Source organism: Uranotaenia lowii, chromosome 2 (assembly GCF_029784155.1).
Source record: "Uranotaenia lowii strain MFRU-FL chromosome 2, ASM2978415v1, whole genome shotgun sequence".
NCBI lineage: Eukaryota > Metazoa > Arthropoda > Insecta > Diptera > Culicidae > Uranotaenia > Uranotaenia lowii.
In genome coordinates this window covers 46604208-46622674 of record NC_073692.1, presented here as the reverse complement: position 1 = coordinate 46622674, position 18467 = coordinate 46604208, and the positions used below count along the sequence as shown (strand labels likewise).

At 40.2% G+C, this 18467-nt stretch overlaps 1 protein-coding gene and 1 long non-coding RNA gene across 2 annotated transcripts; both read right to left on the bottom strand.

Moving 5' to 3' along the window:
* Window positions 1-956: 956 nt before the first annotated feature.
* LOC129741346 (uncharacterized) lies at window positions 957-17995 on the bottom strand. Its single transcript, XM_055733070.1, has 6 exons — window positions 17940-17995; window positions 16060-16281; window positions 15377-15529; window positions 2411-3915; window positions 1266-2051; window positions 957-1105 (listed from the first exon to the last, which is right to left on the bottom strand). Exons 1-6 carry the CDS (start codon window positions 17993-17995, stop codon window positions 957-959), a joined length of 2871 nt encoding a protein of 956 aa, XP_055589045.1.
* On the bottom strand, window positions 7860-8311 carry LOC129743973 (uncharacterized). The gene is made up of 3 exons (XR_008736768.1): window positions 8203-8311; window positions 8040-8135; window positions 7860-7977 (listed from the first exon to the last, which is right to left on the bottom strand). It is a non-coding gene; the product is annotated as an uncharacterized LOC129743973 (long non-coding RNA).
* Window positions 17996-18467: the final 472 nt, after the last annotated feature.

The following is an 18467-nucleotide window of genomic DNA, read 5'->3' as shown; positions in this document are numbered from 1 at the left end:
GTGGCTAAACTGAGTTAAAGAGCGTCACACGTTTTTGATGTGACGGGGCCCCCCAGGAAATATATCCGTCACACGAATATGTGTCTCATGGCGACGAACGTGTTAAGCCATTCACATACATTTTCATCAAATGTAGTTCACCGTATTGAATCGCATTTGCCTACTCGCATCGTATCGCTCTCACTATGCATCGGCCTACAACGTCTAAGCTCTCTAAAGCGGGCCACAGACTACAGAACATTTGCACAAATGCGATAAAATTTGATGAAATTGAACACGATTTGCATTGTGTATGGCAGTGCTTGAATGACCGCGCAAACGGTTTGAGTAAAATCGGTCGGGATCGAAATATTTTGTACAAACCGCCCTCTGTGGCATGGTGTATGGTGCTGTTTGTACAAAAATCAGGCCATTTACTGAGCCCCAATCGGGGTGGAGAGGGTTTTGATGTTGCTATTTTCGCCAGCAATCGTTTGTGTCCGCGTGGAATATGTTTGTATCGTGTGTGGGCGAGCATAGAATCAAACAATCGTCGTGGAATCACCGAATTTGCACAAGCCATTTGTGTAGTCTATGGCTCGCTTAAGAAAATAATCAGAGCATTAAAAGAAAACCCGACCAACGGCCCTGAGCGTCAAGGCGCTCCAAAGAATGCTGGAGAGAAAGTCCAAGGGAAAAGTTGGTACACCATTGCGGGCCCTTGCAACTGGACAAACAGAGAAAAAATACCTCATGGATACATCTTTATATCAGAAAGCGGCAATCCCGTCCACGGGTCTGGGAGCTACAGACAATGACGCACTGGTACCGGTTCAATAAAATGGTCAATTTTGTCGCGAAAATTGAGGTTTTGAAAAATAAAACGACATAAAACTCAAAAGAAGCCTACACGCTTGGTTTCTATCATTTAAAAAAAACCAAAGAAATCATACTTATCGCAGAGAAATTATGTTTTTTTAATTACCTGAACTTGGCGAAGGATTTTTCTTCGACAGGATTGGACTTTTCAGTGCGATGGACATGATGTTGGTACTCCGCGGCGGTCCTTCCGTATTGATGGTTGTTGTCGTGGTTCCATTCGAAGAAGGTTTCACTATTTCAAATTCTAACAGGCAAATGGATTAGTATTATAAATTTCACAAAGTTTGAACTCATTAAACAAAAAAATCAAAATCGAAAAAAAACTAACACAAGAGTATGTACACGATGGATGAACTATCTATCGAATGTGGGTTGGTGCAGGCACACAGCCAAACGGTACTTACCTGACACGGAGTTGACAGTGATTTTCAGATCCTGATCCCGGTACTTTTGAATGTTGCGCTTGGCCTTAAGCCGACTCCAGCTGCCGGACAGTTCGCTCGTGATGCGTTCCTCACTGGTTAGGTTGCCAAGGTACAGCTTAACTTCTTCGTCTGCTTTGGCGCTCTCATCGCTGTCGTACTGTTCGGCTGCATCGTACAACCGCTTCAACTGCGTCAGCTGATGGCTCAATACGCTAGATCCTCCGAGCTTCTTCAATCGGGGTGCTGCCACAGGTTTACAGGCAGACACACTCGAAACCATTCCGACCGAGGGGAACTCATCTGTACTCGATCGACGGATGCCGCTGCTGCTGTTCTTGGTGATGAAGGCTTCGAAGTCCGACAGCCGAGATTCGTTGGTAAAGCTCCGTCTTAGAGCTGGCATCGGAGCACGGTAGCGCGTTGGGGGATAGTCATCGACATCCCCATCGAGAGATGCTGCGTACTTGGCAACCTTGAGCTTGGGTGTTTCCTTGTTGTTGTAGATACTACTAGCGGAACTGGACTTGGCAATGGAGCTGCTCGAGATAAGGTGGAAGGCTGAGCGTCGTTCTTCGCTGGCTTCGTTGCTATCGATGGATTCTCGCCGGGTGGCTTCCAAACTTTTCATTGCTTCGTCGAATTGGTTAGCCGAACGCATCGTTCGCATGATAAGGGAAGTTGATTTGAGAGGGTTCTGATTGACGGAATTGGTGGTGGATATATCGATCAGAATTTTGGTGGTACCTTTCGGATCGATCGACGATTCTGTTGGATTGTGATGAGGGGAAAATAAGAGGTGCAAGAGAGAAAATGGCAGATTTAGACCAGCGCGGGTGGCGTTTTTGTTACAAGGTTAGTACTAGGTTTTGGTCTAATTGAGCGAGTGCATTTCAGAGAAAGAGCGATAACAAGAGCGATGGTTAGTGGCTAGATTATGTGCGGGCGATAGTTCATCCTTGGATGGAAAGATGTAAAGCTTGCTACAACTGTTCAAAGACGCTTGAAATCCAAACGTGCGTTTTTTTATACATAAGACCAATGTTGGAAAAATACGATCTACTTGAACTCAGATTTCTTCCAGCGTTGGTCCGCAAAACAGTTTCAAACAAACAAACGTTACTTACCATCTGATTTTTTAGAAATCGATGCAACCGATGTAAGATTTATTTTCGTCGAAAAGGAAGATGCTGGAGCCATGCTATCGGATTTGTCTTCCGTAGTTACTACAGTTTGTGATTTTCCGCTCAACTCTTCCTGCTCGTGCCAGTAGTTAAGTTCCGTCGAGACCGGTCTCAGCTTAACTCCCCACAAACTTTCACTATTGGCCATATTTTCCCCCAGAACGTAAGGTTTAGGTTTCACGGGTTTGTTTTTCAGTATTCCTCTAAGGGAGATATCATCGGCCGACTGATTGTCACTCTCATCTGAGGTTACGATCGAGCGACGAGGACTAGGTTCCGGACGACCGATCGAGGTGGTCACAACCGGAGGTGCGGTGTATACAGGATTTTCTTTGAGGTCCGTTTCGCTAACTTCCTGCTCGAGATCCCCGAAATGTGTGACCGGAGCTCCGGAAGTGATAGCCTGCATGTAGGAGGATCCTACGGATCCCCCAGAAGATCTACGCCGTCTCCGGAAATTGTTTGTAGGTGGAGGTTTTTCATCCGTTTCAACGATATTAACCCGTCCGGAATCCGCCGTGAAGTGTACCTCAGTCTTGCAGAACTCAACCTTCTTTTTGTTCTTGTTTAGTTCCTCGATGAAGGTGTGACTAAATCCGTTGACGCTAACTGAAGACTTCTTTTCGAACATAGTTTTCAAACTATCACGCACGTAACTCGTTTCGTCGACAGCGATCGAATGACGCTTGATGTCCTCTTCACGTTGTTCTCGTTCCTTTTCCCGACTTTCGTTGGTGATTTTTATAACCGTAGCAGTGTTGGTTGGTTTTTCCTTCTGATCTCCCAGTGTCACGATCGTACCTCGGGTATTCCCCTGAGAAGCATCGGCCCCTCCACTTGACCAGCTGGAGCTGAGATCTGTGGAACGACCAATACCACTGTCAGTCGATGAATCCATTTTGGACATGAAGTTGGACGAATGATTCATCCTTTCAAAACCGTACGATTTCCTACGCGAATGCCAATCATCGGAAATACTTTCGGTGATCGACGGCTTGCGGTTAGATTCCAGGCTGTTGCTTTTGTACGAATCCGATGAACTGTTCGTCTGCAACTGTCCCATTCGTGTTTCAACTTCGGTGATTGTAACGGCATCGTCATCCTCCATAGCTTTGCGTTCATCGCCAGGGCTCATATCGTCTCGATACAACGACTCATTGCTCAACCTTCTCAGTTTACCACGAATTTCCTTCAACGACTCAGCAGTCAGAAAAGTGGAAGTCGTAGATTTCCCAGACGGACTTCGGGGCGTGTTATCGGACTGGTGCTGCTTTGTCGTCGTAGGCGAAGGCGTATCCGATACACTTTTAAGGATGTTATCCAAAGCCACGAAATCGATGTGGTTGTTCCTCATGGCGGTGTTCAGTCGACGGCCGTTTTCCAGCTCCTGCCGAATTTTCCACACACTGCCCGAATTTTCCGGAAGGTCTGCCGGACGGGTGCTTGACCTAAAAGAAAAAAAAAATCACTCGATTACACAAAGCAAACAGAATTTACATTTCTTTTGAGTGGCAATGAATCAAATTTAAGATCTCATTATGAATAATTTGGGAGCGTTTTCTCATCCATGGACGGGTGTTTTGTGTTTTTCTGGAAATCAATTTATTGTTTGTGATTCTAACTGCATGAGAATTTTAACTATAGGTATCGCCACTACTGATAAAGGGCGAACACGAAATTATTGCGATACCGAAAATGTCATGCCAATTTTCTTATAATGTTTAGAATCAAACTAAAATTTTAGGGTAGCTTTATACATATATTTACATCAAAAATAAAAAAAAAAAGTTAATCGACGGTACCTCGAGTGGAAAATCTAACGTCTTTACAGTCTTTACATGTCCTTCTCGTCTTTGACTGTCTTTTTGCTCTTCCAAAGCTCCCGCTTTATTATTGCCCAGTACTGCTCCATCGGGCGCAGCTCCGGACAGTTTGGCTCCGGACAGTTCATGTCTTTTGGAACAAAATGGCAGAATTCCCAAGTAACAATTTTAGCTTTATAACGGTCAGCAAAAATTCGTTAGGACTATAATAAAGCCCTATCCTAGAAACGTCTTCATGACCAATAATTTAAACCTTGATAAAATTATTATGGTTTTAAATGTTGGTCACCAAAGCTTTTAAAAAGCTATTATTAAACATGTTAGCAATTTTTGGTTTTTTTCGATTCTGTGAGTTCTCGGAGTTTTTTTGTAGGTATTTTTCCTGCAATAATGATGGTTGATGAATGATAATTGCATTATTGAGAAAGGATCTGTTAAAATTAATAGCCAAAAAAACCAATGTTTTAACCATATTATGACTTATGAGCCTTTTTTCTACTGCCAGTCAAGATTTTAGGTAAAATGTGTATGAAATTGTATCTTAATTTTTTTGAACTGTGACCCAAAGATGGGTCTTGACTCAAACATTCAGTCAGCGAAACTTTTTTTGTAGAGAAATGAATCCAACTAAGATGAAATTTCAGGGACTAGATAAGGGAAAATTGATGTTGAAAAACATGCGAAAAAAAATTCGCCTTGTCTCCCGGTGAGACTTGAACCCACATCTTGCGCCTCTCCGGGGCCCATGTATTAACATTCTACTACAGGAGACCAACCTGGCGTATGAATATTATACTGGTTGAGTGTCGATGTCTATCGGAATGAAGGGAATAGTTCTCCCATGTGATCATAATCATTTTTCTTGGTCTATTTCTATTCCCATCTTTTCATCTTATGGTAGTTGGACTCAAATTTGGATATTTTAGGCACGGCAAGATTTGCATTGCCTTCTCATATACTGCACGGGTTGTCAGTTATGATGAGAAATGATGCGTTTGCCGTATTTGGATATCCAACCAAATTCGGTGTTTGGCACCGCCTTATTTTCTATTTTTGAACTGTGACCCAAAGATGGGTCTTGACTCAAACATTCAGTCAGCGAAACTTTTTTTGTAGAGAAATGAATCCAACTAAGATGAAATTTCAGGGACTAGATAAGGGAAAATTGATGTTGAAAAACATGCGAAAAAAAATTCGCCTTGTCTCCCGGTGAGACTTGAACCCACATCTTGCGCCTCTCCGGGGCCCATGTATTAACATTCTACTACAGGAGACCAACCTGGCGTATGAATATTATACTGGTTGAGTGTCGATGTCTATCGGAATGAAGGGAATAGTTCTCCCATGTGATCATAATCATTTTTCTTGGTCTATTTCTATTCCCATCTTTTCAATGTTGAAAAACAAGGCGAATTTTTTTCGCATGTTTTTCAACATCAATTTTCCCTTATCTAGTCCCTGAAATTTCATCTTAGTTGGATTCATTTCTCTACAAAAAAAGTTTCGCTGACTGAATGTTTGAGTCAAGACCCATCTTTGGGTCACAGTTCAAAAATAGAAAATAAGGCGGTGCCAAACACCGAATTTGGTTGGATATCCAAATACGGCAAACGCATCATTTCTCATCATAACTGACAACCCGTGCAGTATATGAGAAGGCAATGCAAATCTTGCCGTGCCTAAAATATCCAAATTTGAGTCCAACTACCATAAGATGAAAAGATGGGAATAGAAATAGACCAAGAAAAATGATTATGATCACATGGGAGAACTATTCCCTTCATTCCGATAGACATCGACACTCAACCAGTATAATATTCATACGCCAGGTTGGTCTCCTGTAGTAGAATGTTAATACATGGGCCCCGGAGAGGCGCAAGATGTGGGTTCAAGTCTCACCGGGAGACAAGGCGAATTTTTTTCGCATGTTTTTCAACATCAATTTTCCCTTATCTAGTCCCTGAAATTTCATCTTAGTTGGATTCATTTCTCTACAAAAAAAGTTTCGCTGACTGAATGTTTGAGTCAAGACCCATCTTTGGGTCACAGTTCAAAAATAGAAAATAAGGCGGTGCCAAACACCGAATTTGGTTGGATATCCAAATACGGCAAACGCATCATTTCTCATCATAACTGACAACCCGTGCAGTATATGAGAAGGCAATGCAAATCTTGCCGTGCCTAAAATATCCAAATTTGAGTCCAACTACCATAAGATGAAAAGATGGGAATAGAAATAGACCAAGAAAAATGATTATGATCACATGGGAGAACTATTCCCTTCATTCCGATAGACATCGACACTCAACCAGTATAATATTCATACGCCAGGTTGGTCTCCTGTAGTAGAATGTTAATACATGGGCCCCGGAGAGGCGCAAGATGTGGGTTCAAGTCTCACCGGGAGACAAGGCGAATTTTTTTCGCATGTTTTTCAACATCAATTTTCCCTTATCTAGTCCCTGAAATTTCATCTTAGTTGGATTCATTTCTCTACAAAAAAAGTTTCGCTGACTGAATGTTTGAGTCAAGACCCATCTTTGGGTCACAGTTCAAAAATAGAAAATAAGGCGGTGCCAAACACCGAATTTGGTTGGATATCCAAATACGGCAAACGCATCATTTCTCATCATAACTGACAACCCGTGCAGTATATGAGAAGGCAATGCAAATCTTGCCGTGCCTAAAATATCCAAATTTGAGTCCAACTACCATAAGATGAAAAGATGGGAATAGAAATAGACCAAGAAAAATGATTATGATCACATGGGAGAACTATTCCCTTCATTCCGATAGACATCGACACTCAACCAGTATAATATTCATACGCCAGGTTGGTCTCCTGTAGTAGAATGTTAATACATGGGCCCCGGAGAGGCGCAAGATGTGGGTTCAAGTCTCACCGGGAGACAAGGCGAATTTTTTTCGCATGTTTTTCAACATCAATTTTCCCTTATCTAGTCCCTGAAATTTCATCTTAGTTGGATTCATTTCTCTACAAAAAAATTGTATCTTAAAATAAATAAATGTGGTTTTATGAGAGTCATATAAATAGCTAAAATTTGACGTTTCTCTCAATTACACGCTTAGGGTGAATTCCTCATTTCTAAGTTGTTAATCATTAGTACAGTAAATGAGGACAGAATTTTTGAAAGAAAGGGGATTGGTTGTGAATGCCCATGGAATAAACCATGAGTTGAAGTCAAATTTTGTTGTCTGACGCCATCTAGAAATCCAAGATGGCGGCTTTTAAAATGTTGTAAATGACTTGAAATCGCATGAAACCCCACACCCAAAATAATCTGCACGTCGTTGCTACGTGAAAAACTACATAATTTTTATCCAATTCATTTTCACGTAATTTGTACGAATAAAATAAGTAAACGCTCCCCTAATTGGAATTTTGTTCTATGGACATCACGTTCAATTTACGTGAATTTTTAATGCGATCAACGTGTTATGAAGACGAAAGCTACTTGAAATGTGTTTAGTACCGAAATGATATTTGGATCCTTTCTATTTTTTTTCGTTTCTACGTCTGGCAATAAAATGAAAACAATTTGAATTCCATCAAAAATTAAATTTATTGTCTTCAAAATTCTTCTGTCACTGTCACTACACTTAATTCATTATTTAATTCAAAACACATTTCCGGAACTTCTTTCCATCGAGTTGGTTTGTTGAATCCTGTAAAAATGGGAAATATTTATCAATTAAAAATAGAATCATTAAAATGATATATAATTTACCTTGTTAGGATCAGTAGATGCAAACTTTGGTTGTTTGGCTTCTTCTCACGGCCCTTCCTCGTCTTCCCAACGGGTTTCTTGAAGCTTTCTTCGAAGCTGTAAACAACAAAAACCACAGCTTAAATTGAATTACATTTCGACAGGGAAAACAATACACACTTACCATCATGCTCCCGAGGCTCAGATTAGTATTTTTGCTTGTCTTCCGACGCTTAATTCCTCTTGAGCTGCCGCATCCAAACAAAATCAAGTTTGCTAACTGACAAAAATTCCCTTTTCCAATAGGAATGTACTACAACATGCTTGAGAAAATTGCAAAAAAAGGATTCAATCCCATTCACCTAGACTTTACGTGAAATTCATGTGACAGTTATATGGAAGTACAGTAGTTATTACAAAGCATACGTAGAAACGATGGGATGCTACAAAAGCTTAGTTTACGTGAAAAATCCCGTATAATAAATTTCTAAATTATTTTGGGTGCAACAATATTGGTATTGGGTAAAAGGGCTAAACGAGAAGATGTCGAATTTCGCTATCTGACGCCATCTTGAAATCTAAGATGGTGGCATCCGCTCAACTTTAAATGTTGAAAATGACAAAAATTCGCATTAAACCACCACTTTATGGGTATTGGGGGAAGAGGCTAAACGAGTAGAAGTCGATTTTTTTGAAAAGGATCAACGAGTAGAAGACAATTTTAGCTCTCAGTAGTCATCTTGAAATCCAAGACGGCGGCTTCTATTTAACATTAAAATGACTTTTATTACTGAAAATCACTTGAAATTTCCACAATTTGGTCATTGGGTGAAATGGCTTGATCAGTTTAAGAAGAATTTGTCTAAAAGACGCCATCTTGAAATCCAAGATGGCGACTCTTACTGAACCTTAAAATGCTGTAAATAACTAAAAATCGCGAGAAATCCCCACAATATGGGAATTGGCCAAAGGGCTAAACCAGAAGCAGTCAAATTTCGCTATCAGGTGCACTCAAAATCCAAGATGGCGGATTCCACCAAACCTTAAAATGCTGTTAATCACTGAAAATCGCATGAAACTCCCACAATTTGGATATTGGGTGAAAGGGCTAAACGAGTAGAAGTCGAAGTTAGCTATCAAACGCCATTTTGAAATTCGAGATGGCGGCTTCCACTGAACTTTAAAATGATTTCAACCACTGCACAGTGGTGCAGAACATCAATCTAGCTGTACGAAATTAATAGCGCCCAGGGATGAAGAGATAGACATTTGATGTCTTCAGCAACATTGTTCAGTTTTACACGGAGCGCATTCTAGTATCAAAATTTTTGCCGAGGGGTCCACCAATAGCGAGATAAAAATGCTAACTTTTTTGTTTTTCAAGTTAGAGCTTTGATGTCTTCGACAAAGTTGTTTACCTAATCAAAATACATAACTTTGTCGAATATGTCAAAGTCCTATCACATCACTTTCTGGAGTTACAGTCAAAGTGAAAAAAATCACTTGAAAAAACAGTTTTTTGAACCTGACACGTTGAAGGTTGGATAAAATGAATCACTGTCTTCGAAACAAAGTTGTAACAAGTCACGATCTACAATTGTCTCATACTTTATGATGGGTTTAGAAGTTGTTGAAGCCCTATAGAAAGCATTTAGTGTTTTTTATTGGCAATTTTGGAAGGCTCGTCCATCGAAAAGTGCACATTTTCGCAACACCCTCTTTTTTGTGATTATTTTTGATGATAAGCGAAACCATTTCCATTTGAATTAGCGGGAAAATCGGTGGAACTAGTAGAGATTGGAATGATTGAAAATACACTTTTTATATAAATATTACCGTTTTTACTTATTGAAAAAACGTTGAAAACATTAAATTTATTAATAAAGTGTTTCACTTTTCTTTTATTTATTTTGTTTTATTGAAAGACATTTAAATTCAAATTTTCAAATCATTTTAACCCAAAACACTTATCTGTTAAATTTGGTAGAGCACTAAATAAGTATTTGATATCATATAATTGAATAATAGAACAGGTTTTGCCAGTACACAGTAGTGCTCTACTAAATTTAACATATTAGTTCCATTAATTTTTTTTTGGTTTAAATGATTTGAAAAAATCGAATTAAAATGTCTTATAATAAAATAAATTATATAAAAGAAAACTGCAACACTTTTTTAATAAATTAAATGTTTTCAACGTTTTTTCTATAAGTCAAATAGGTATTTTTTGTTTATAAAAAGTGTATTTTCAATCATTCAAATCTCTACTAGTTCCACCGATTTCCTCGCTAATTTCAAATGGAAATGGTTTCGCTTATCATCAAAAATAATCACAAAAAAGAGGGTGTTGCGAAAATGTGCACTTTTCGATGGACGAGCCTTCCAAAATTGCCAATAAAAAACACTAAATGCTTTCTATAGGGCTTCAACAACTTCTAAACCCATCATAAAGTATGAGACAATTGTAGATCGTGACTTGTTACAACTTTGTTTCGAAGACAGTGAACCATTTTATCCAACCTCCAACGTGTCAGGTTCAAAAAACTGTTTTTTCAAGTGATTATTTCACTTTGACTGTAACTCCAGAAAGTGATGTGATAGGACTTTGACATATTCAACAAAGTTATGTATTTTGATTAGATAAACAACTTTGTCGAAGACATCAAAGCTCTAACTTGAAAAACAAAAAAGTTAGCATTTTTATCTCGCTATTGGTGGACCCCTCGGCAAAAATTTTGATACTAGAATGCGCTCCATGTAAAACTGAACAATGTTGCTGAAGACATCAAATATCTATCTCTTCATCCCTGGGCGCTATTAATTTCGTACAGCTAGATTGATGTTCTGCACCACTGTGCACTGAGAACCGCATGAAACCCGCACATTATGGGTATTGAGTGAAAGGATTAAACTAGAAGAAGTCGGATTTCGCTATCTGACGCCAGCATCAATCCAATATGGCGGTTTTTTTCTTGAGAGATGTTGGCTTGTATTTTATCTTAGAGCGAAATTGACACTTTTAGTCCTTGTAGGTAGAAGATCCAAAACGGATTGAAACGTTGGATACATAAAACAAAAATCGTTATCGCTCAAAAAAAGACTGCAAGCTGGAATTTCCCAAGGAAAAAAAACACAACAATCAGTCGATTCCCAAACATAAAAAATGGCAGCTTTCGCTATTCTTTTCAAAGCTGTAAATTACTGAAAATCTCATGATTCATCCTCAATACGGGGTATTGGGTGAAAGGGCTACACGATTAAAAGTCGAATTTCGTTGTTCGACGCCATTTTGAAAGCCAAGATGCCTTAGCTTAGCCTTTTCACCCAGTAACCATATAGTTACGGTTTGATGCGATTTTTTGTCATTTACAGCCGCCATCTTGGATTTCAAAATAGCGTCAGATAACAAAATTTGACTTCTATTGGATGATCTCTTTCAACTAATACCCATATTTATTTATTTATTTCACACACCGTCTTGGATTCAAATATCCTATAGACTGATCCTAATAGCTAAGGTTCTGAATCCTTTGTTTAAACATCGTTTTGGACACAGTAAAATCAAACAAATTGTTCACAACATTAAAACACTGAAAACAGCTGGTCAGAGGATTATTCTGTCCGTAAGTAGTACGGTGCATGCCTATCGCTAAAAGTTGTTTTCCTCGTAGATGTCTGGATGGTGCAAGAAAGCATACTTCATTAAGTAGAGCTGCACAATCCACGTTGCCGGTAACCAGATCAAACACAAAAAGCCGTTTTAGTTTGACACGTCTGGAAGAGAGAGTTTCTAAATTGATCAACACGCACCGACTCTCATAATCCGGAAGACTGATGGGGTCGTTCTACGGAAGTGACCTGAGAGCGTAACGAATGAATGATCGCTGCACTCTTTCGATTCGAAGACTCCAAGATGTATGGTAAGGAGCCCACATGCAAGCGCCGTACTCCTATACACTTCTCACCAAGGAACAGTACACAGCTTTAAGAGTGTATACATCCTGAAAAGATTGTGAATTGCGCCTCACGAATCCAAGAACAGAGAAAGCCTTCGCTGTGATGGCACTGATATGGTCGCTGAACGTTAGGTTTTTATCAACGATGATGCCTAGATCGTTCATGAAGTTAACTTAATCGATGCTGGTACCTTTGATACTGTACTCGAAGCAGACATTGGACCGACGGCGAGTAAAAGTGGACTTGCATTTTTTTATGTTCAACTGCATCTCGTTTTCCAAGCACCACAGGAGAAGCTCATCGATGTCAGATTGAAGAGCGTGGCAATCTAGAACCGATGAGATTATTTTGTAGATTTTAAGATCATCAGCATATAGCAGCATAAAGGATTTCAGACGGAAAGCCAGATCGTTCACAAAAAGAACAATTATCAAGGGGCCTAGAATACAAGGGGCCTAGCGGGACACCTGAGGTGGAATAAAAAATACGCGAACGTGATGTATTGATCTTGACAAACGCTCTTCGATCGGTCAAATACGATTGAAGCCATTCGGTCATCCAAGGAGGAAGACCCATGTGAACCAGCTTTTCAATGTCGAGTCTATGCGGAACTTTGTCGAAAGCCTTACTGAAGTCAAAGTCGACTGCATCCACTTGTCGACGCTTCTAGATTTCGGTTGATATGAAGTTGGTGTAACACATCAGGTTTGACACTGTGGATCGCTTCTTAACGAATCCGTGTTGATAGTCAGAGATCAAGTGGCGAGTGGCGTTATAGAGCACCATGCTCTCAAAGACTTTGGCTATGCAACACAGGATTGAAATTCCTCGGTAATTTTCCACGGAATTACGACAACCGGATTTATGTATCGGAGTTATCGAGGTGGTCTTCCATACCGCAGGAAACTTCCGTTCGTGAAGAGAACGATTGAAAGGCAGACAGATAGGCAGCTTCAATGATTCTGCGCATTCCCTCAAGAATACTGGTGGTAGTAGATCAGTTTCAGGACCTTTTTTGACGTTCAACTTTTCCAGCTCAGATAGGACATCACGTTGCGTAAAGTTAAAGGATGGTATCGTAATGTCATGCGTAGGAATACCCTATCTACTCGCATCAGAAAGCTCAGATGAATTGGGATTGTTCACGCTGCTGAAGAAGTCGGCAAACAGATTGGCCGATTCCTCAATTGAATCTGCGGACAATTCGTGGTACTTCATTTGCTCAGGTATACATAAGGTTGCCAAAATTTTTTCCACTCCCATCCGGGCCTAGCAATTCCGGGCATTTTTTCAAAAAAACCTGGCAAAATCCGGGCATGGATTTCAATTTTTCAAATCCAAAAACCGGGCAATAACCGGGCAAAATTTAGGTGTTATTATATATAAAAGCAAAAAAAAAAATGCAAAAAAAATGAAAATAATATTTTACTAATGTAATTGCAGACTTCCAAAATCTTTCTGGAACAGGTCAATATTTGAAGGTTTATAAAAGTAAATCAGCGAAATTGTTTGAAACGACCGTTGAAAATGTCCATACCGTTAATCGATTTTGCTAAAACTTACTCAAAAACTTTGATTTTTTATGGTTTCTTTGTGAAAATTGTGCAAAAATCCGGGCAATATCCGGGCTTTTTTCACGATATCCGGGCAACCGGGCCGGACCGGACTTTATCGAAATTTTGCATCAAATATCCGGGCAAACCCGGATAAAACCGGGCAATCTGGCAAGCTTAGGTATACAGTTGCTTAACTTGCGGTTCTTCACAAACGTCCAGAAACTAGATGGGTTGTCCTTCAGGTTTAATTCCATTCGGTCGATGTAGCTACGAAATGATGCGGCTTGGCAATCGTTGTATCGAGTTTCGAGTTGTTTTAGACTTTCTTTATCATGTTGGGACTTGGAACGTAGAAAACGCTTTCGAGCCTTACGTACAATATTTCGAAGATGACGAAGTTCATATTGTAAGAGTTTTATGCTATTTTTAGTCATTTAAAGTTGAGTTGAGTTATAGCCACCATATTGGAATTTAAGATGGCGATTGACAACGAAATTCGTTGTTACTCGTTTATTACTTTCACTTTACTTTTATTTTAACTCAAAACCAACACACAACTTACAAAAGTGTGTAAAAATGGGAATTCCAATTCAAATATGTACTACCTAACCTCCCAAGCAACCAAAAGTCACATATTTACTTGAATGAAGGCATTGAAAGTTGCATATTGGCTGACTAAGAGAATCAACTGCCCAATTCCCTTTAGTGAACTTTATGTACTCATAATTGAACTTGAAAGTTGCAAAAGTGATTAATATGTACGTTGTATGCGACTTGTTTTGCCCAATTCCCATTAGTGAAATATATGTGCTCATTAACGAACTTGAAAGCTGCAAAAGTGATCTATACGTACGTTGTACGGGACTTACGTCACATAAAGGGCACAAAAGTGCTCAAAACGGGATTTGGTAAGTCACATAAAAGGCACAAAAGTGCTCAAAACGGGATTTGGTAAGTCACAAAAAGTGCATTGAGGTGCTTTCAAAATCAAATCACCGCTTCGAGTTTTAGTTTCAGTTAGAACAACATCTAAGCGTGGTCTAGTGGTAGCGTGTTCAATTCTCACCACGAAGGTCGGGGTTCGATCCCCAAGCCGGGCAAGTTTTTTTTCAATAAGTAATCTTGTACTTTAGTGAACATTCTGATGCGATGTATGTAGAAAATGTAGGAAAGAAGCAATTAAGCAATTTGTCGAGATTGAAATCCGGTGCGTGGCAGATTATTAAGACTTGTTTTGGAACTTGAAAGCATCAATAAGAACTTAAATTTTGAGCTGCATAGAACGTACTTCATATCAATGATGGGGCTGAGAAATTTAATTTAATTTATTTTATTAGAGAGGCTTGCTTGGTAGATTCGCCTCAAGAGGGGCTGAGAAAGCGTTTTTGTACCTGTTTTATGGAACTTTTGGTTGCTTGGGATTATAAACATTCAAAAGAAAACTTGGAGCAAACTTCTAAGTTTGTGTTTTATTATAATTTAAACACAGAGCATACACAAATCTTTCAAAAGAATTAAAACAGTATGTTTAATAAAAGCTTTATTAGCTTTTTCAAAACAATCTGTAAACATATGGTCGAAACAAGAATATAAAATATTGAATTTTCCCAATCATATCTAAAAGCTTAAATTTACTCATGTAAACGTAGCTTAAAAATCTTCTAAACAAATCATGAATGAGTTTTGAACCAAAACGAAGATTTCTAGACCCCAGCGTTTGAGAAATTTACTTTTTTTTCCAAACCTGGATATCAATTTCGTAGTTTAAAAGGCGAATGATCGTTGAGAACAGAAAACGGTTCTGCACCCACCGAAAAAATATTTCCCCTTTTTTGCTTTACTCACTTTGGGGCCGTTTTCCTTGGGAACTGAAGTGAACGTCGGATTTTGCTAACTCGTTTCCACTGCGTAGGCTCGACGACGTCGTCATCAAAGTTGGCTTCGTCGCGCTCCGTCGATAGGTCTTCGATCGAGATACTTTTCCCCCGGCTCAGGAAGCTGTAACGAGAAACAGAAATAAAAATTCAAAATTAAACATGAGGAAAGTTTTCGCAAGTAATAAACTAATCATAACAACGGAGGATCGCGGATTGGAAAAGAATGTATGCGCGGGAAAGCACATTTCACTGTTAACCTCGTAAAGGCCGCGAGAGAGAGCGGTAAAAAAATTAAATAAAAATCAGAGCGGACATTTCTGGTTCACCTGGTATGCTAATCAGGTTCGGCGACCTTAGTTCGGTTCAGGCGAAAGCCCATCCGCGCGTTAATTGTGGTGGATCGTGCAAAATTCACCGTGCAATATTTAGGCAAGAGGAAGTAATAGGTTATGGGCGCCCATCCGTCCAGTTTGGAGGCGGCCTGGAAACTGCACGACGGCGACGACGAGGCCAGCTGCTGCGTGCTAGTCAGTCAGTGAGTGAGTGACTCACGGGTCTAGGAATTCTTTCGAGTAGTGAAATATCGAATGTAGTACCTACTGGGTAAGTACTTGAGTTCCACCAATATATGCTAATTAATCCACAAAGTACCTGGTACTGCATTTGTCAATAAAAAAAGGGCGGAGGTGGGCGGAGGCGCTGAATTTCGCGTTCGCGTTCCAGAAAGGCAGAGAGAGCGTGCGCGCGATCAAACACGTCGTCGTAGAACTAACCAACCGAGAGAAACCGATCGATCGTTCCTTGCGGGATGTAAGTGAGTTGTAGACTGACTCCGGCCCGAGATATCCCGCATCGAGTTTGGAGGCACCAAAACTTGATGCGAGAAAAAAAAAAACTCGGGTTGCTGCTGCATTCGCCAAGTTTGAATGAAATCGAGTTTCGAGTCGTTGCACAGTGGTCCAAGACGCAGAAAAATGTTTGAGAAAGGTTGGTTTTTCAGCAGACTCAGAAAACATTTTGGACAGTAACAAAACGTTTCAGTATTATTTACGCCTTTTTTCGTCCTTGAAAATAGAGAAATAAATACTGAAACGTTGGATATAAAAATGGTTTTAAGATATTTTCAAGACCAGTTAAAAAAAAAATGATAAAATTTTAAGATTTTCAAACTTTAACTAATGATTTTGAAAAACTTTACATGGGTAACTCTTTCCTAATTTAATTTTCTTACAACATATTGCAATATTAACAATAGTTTTTGCCATTTTTGAAGACCTTTTTTTCTCTATTTTATATGAATTTAACTCATTCTTCCTCGTGTTTTTTTGTGTTTTTTTGAGAACGATTTTGTAGATTAGAAACACTTTTTACTTCAAATTTGATTTCTTGGCAAAAATCTTTCCGATAATGAACTGGATTTATATCTTGATGGACTTCAAAGTATTTTTTAACTTTCCTATCAAATTTTTAAGCACGATGAATTAAAATGTCGGTGGAAATTGGATTCTGCACTTGCGTCCCTAAAGCCTGATACTTTATATTTTTTATGCTTGGCGATGTCAACCTAAAATATCTATCCCGGTTTATCAGGAAAATTGTCATCCAGCGATATATAGATCTTTTGAGATGTTACGAATTTAGTGTTTCAAACAAGCATATAACCCGTCCGACTAGTTGCAACATTCTTGATCATGTTGTATGTTCAGATACTTTCCTCGAGCAAACCATAGAGATCACAAAAATTATGTCGAAGAATAACAAAATTTGTCTAAGTTGCTCATACTACGGCGGGTTGAAAAACACACACAGGAAATGAGTAGTTAACAAATTTACTTATTCAGTAATGAGTACTTTCCCGGTTAGGGAATATGATAAGTCTAGAGTGCAACACCAGCAATCGCTCATATATTATGTAGCTTAGATATGACGTGATAGACAAAATGTGAATAAAGATAACCCTATTCCACCACTGAAACCCGCGTTTTCAACAGGTTATGGGTCCAGATACGTCTGGAAAATCAGAAAACAAGTTAGTGAGAGGGGTACACTCAGTGTAATAGACTTGCGGTAAGCAAGTGCTCCAGCAGCTAGCGCAGAAAGACCAGCCTGGGTGGGGGGGGCCAGCCACCAGACAGAAGACCACCGCAGAGGGCCAGCCGCAGAAGACCGCCAGCGCAGAGACCAGTCAGCGAGATGTCCTAGGCCAGCCAGAAGGATCCGCCATAGGTCGAGTCCGGGAAGGTTCGTGGACCGAGAAGGTTACTCTCGATGCCGTCTCGAGCCAGGCTGCGTTTAGCAAGCATGAGCTCCCGTCTGACGGCCAGAAGGCATTTTAGGAACCACAACCGGGCTGCGCGGAAGTAGACAGGTCCAGCTGGAGCAACACCCCGGATCAATTGATAGCCGAGAGAGTTTCTCTCGTGCTTTGGTTGTACGCTGTGGCCTGATTATGTTATGAGCTGATACAATCGCAGAGAACCGCCAGTGCAGAGGATCATCAGCGCAAATGCCACGAGGTGCTCTAGCCTAACCAGAAAATGCCACCGGAGTTCGAGGCCGACACAAGCAGCACTGCGGTTGGCAGCATGGTTTCATTTCCGACGGCTGGGTGAAGGACTCTCAGGATCTGCAACCAGGATTGGTCAGGACCGAATGCTCCTGATGGAGGACACGTCCGAGTCGAAGGTTGGAAAAAGAGAGGGTAACGTGGAGCTACGCTGAAATCAGTACGCGTGAGCTCATCCAAGCCTACAGTACGATTTTTCTGTGGCTTTGCTGGAGATTTTTTTGGCGACGGTAAGTTGCCAGAAACTTCAGCAACGCTTCAGAGCCAGATCGGACTCATAGTGCTGAACGTTGCTCTCCCGCATTTTTGAGCGCTCGAAGTGTAGAAGCAGCGGAACGAAAGCTGCAAGTCGAGAAGATTATGCTCGTGCTTGGTAGCTGCGCTGCGGTTAGCATGCGCAAGCTTGTATTTGATTTCTTAGTCATTTTGGACGAGTGCTGCCGGCCGAAGTTTTGCTTGTACTCGGAGGCATCGAGAATTTGCACAAAAACAG

What these genes read in the sequence shown, in the direction of transcription:
- LOC129741346 (XM_055733070.1), bottom strand. Translation starts at nt 17,995, where the DNA reads ATGCTGCCAACCGCAGTGCTGCTTGTGTCGGCCTCGAACTCCGGTGGC. An exon ending in GATTTCTAAAAAATCAGATG is followed by an intron (nt 2,052 to 2,410) that starts GTAAGTAACGTT and finishes ACAATCCAACAG; the next exon opens with AATCGTCGATCGATCCGAAA. An exon ending in CACTGTCAACTCCGTGTCAG is followed by an intron (nt 1,106 to 1,265) that starts GTAAGTACCGTT and finishes TTTGCCTGTTAG; the next exon opens with AATTTGAAATAGTGAAACCT.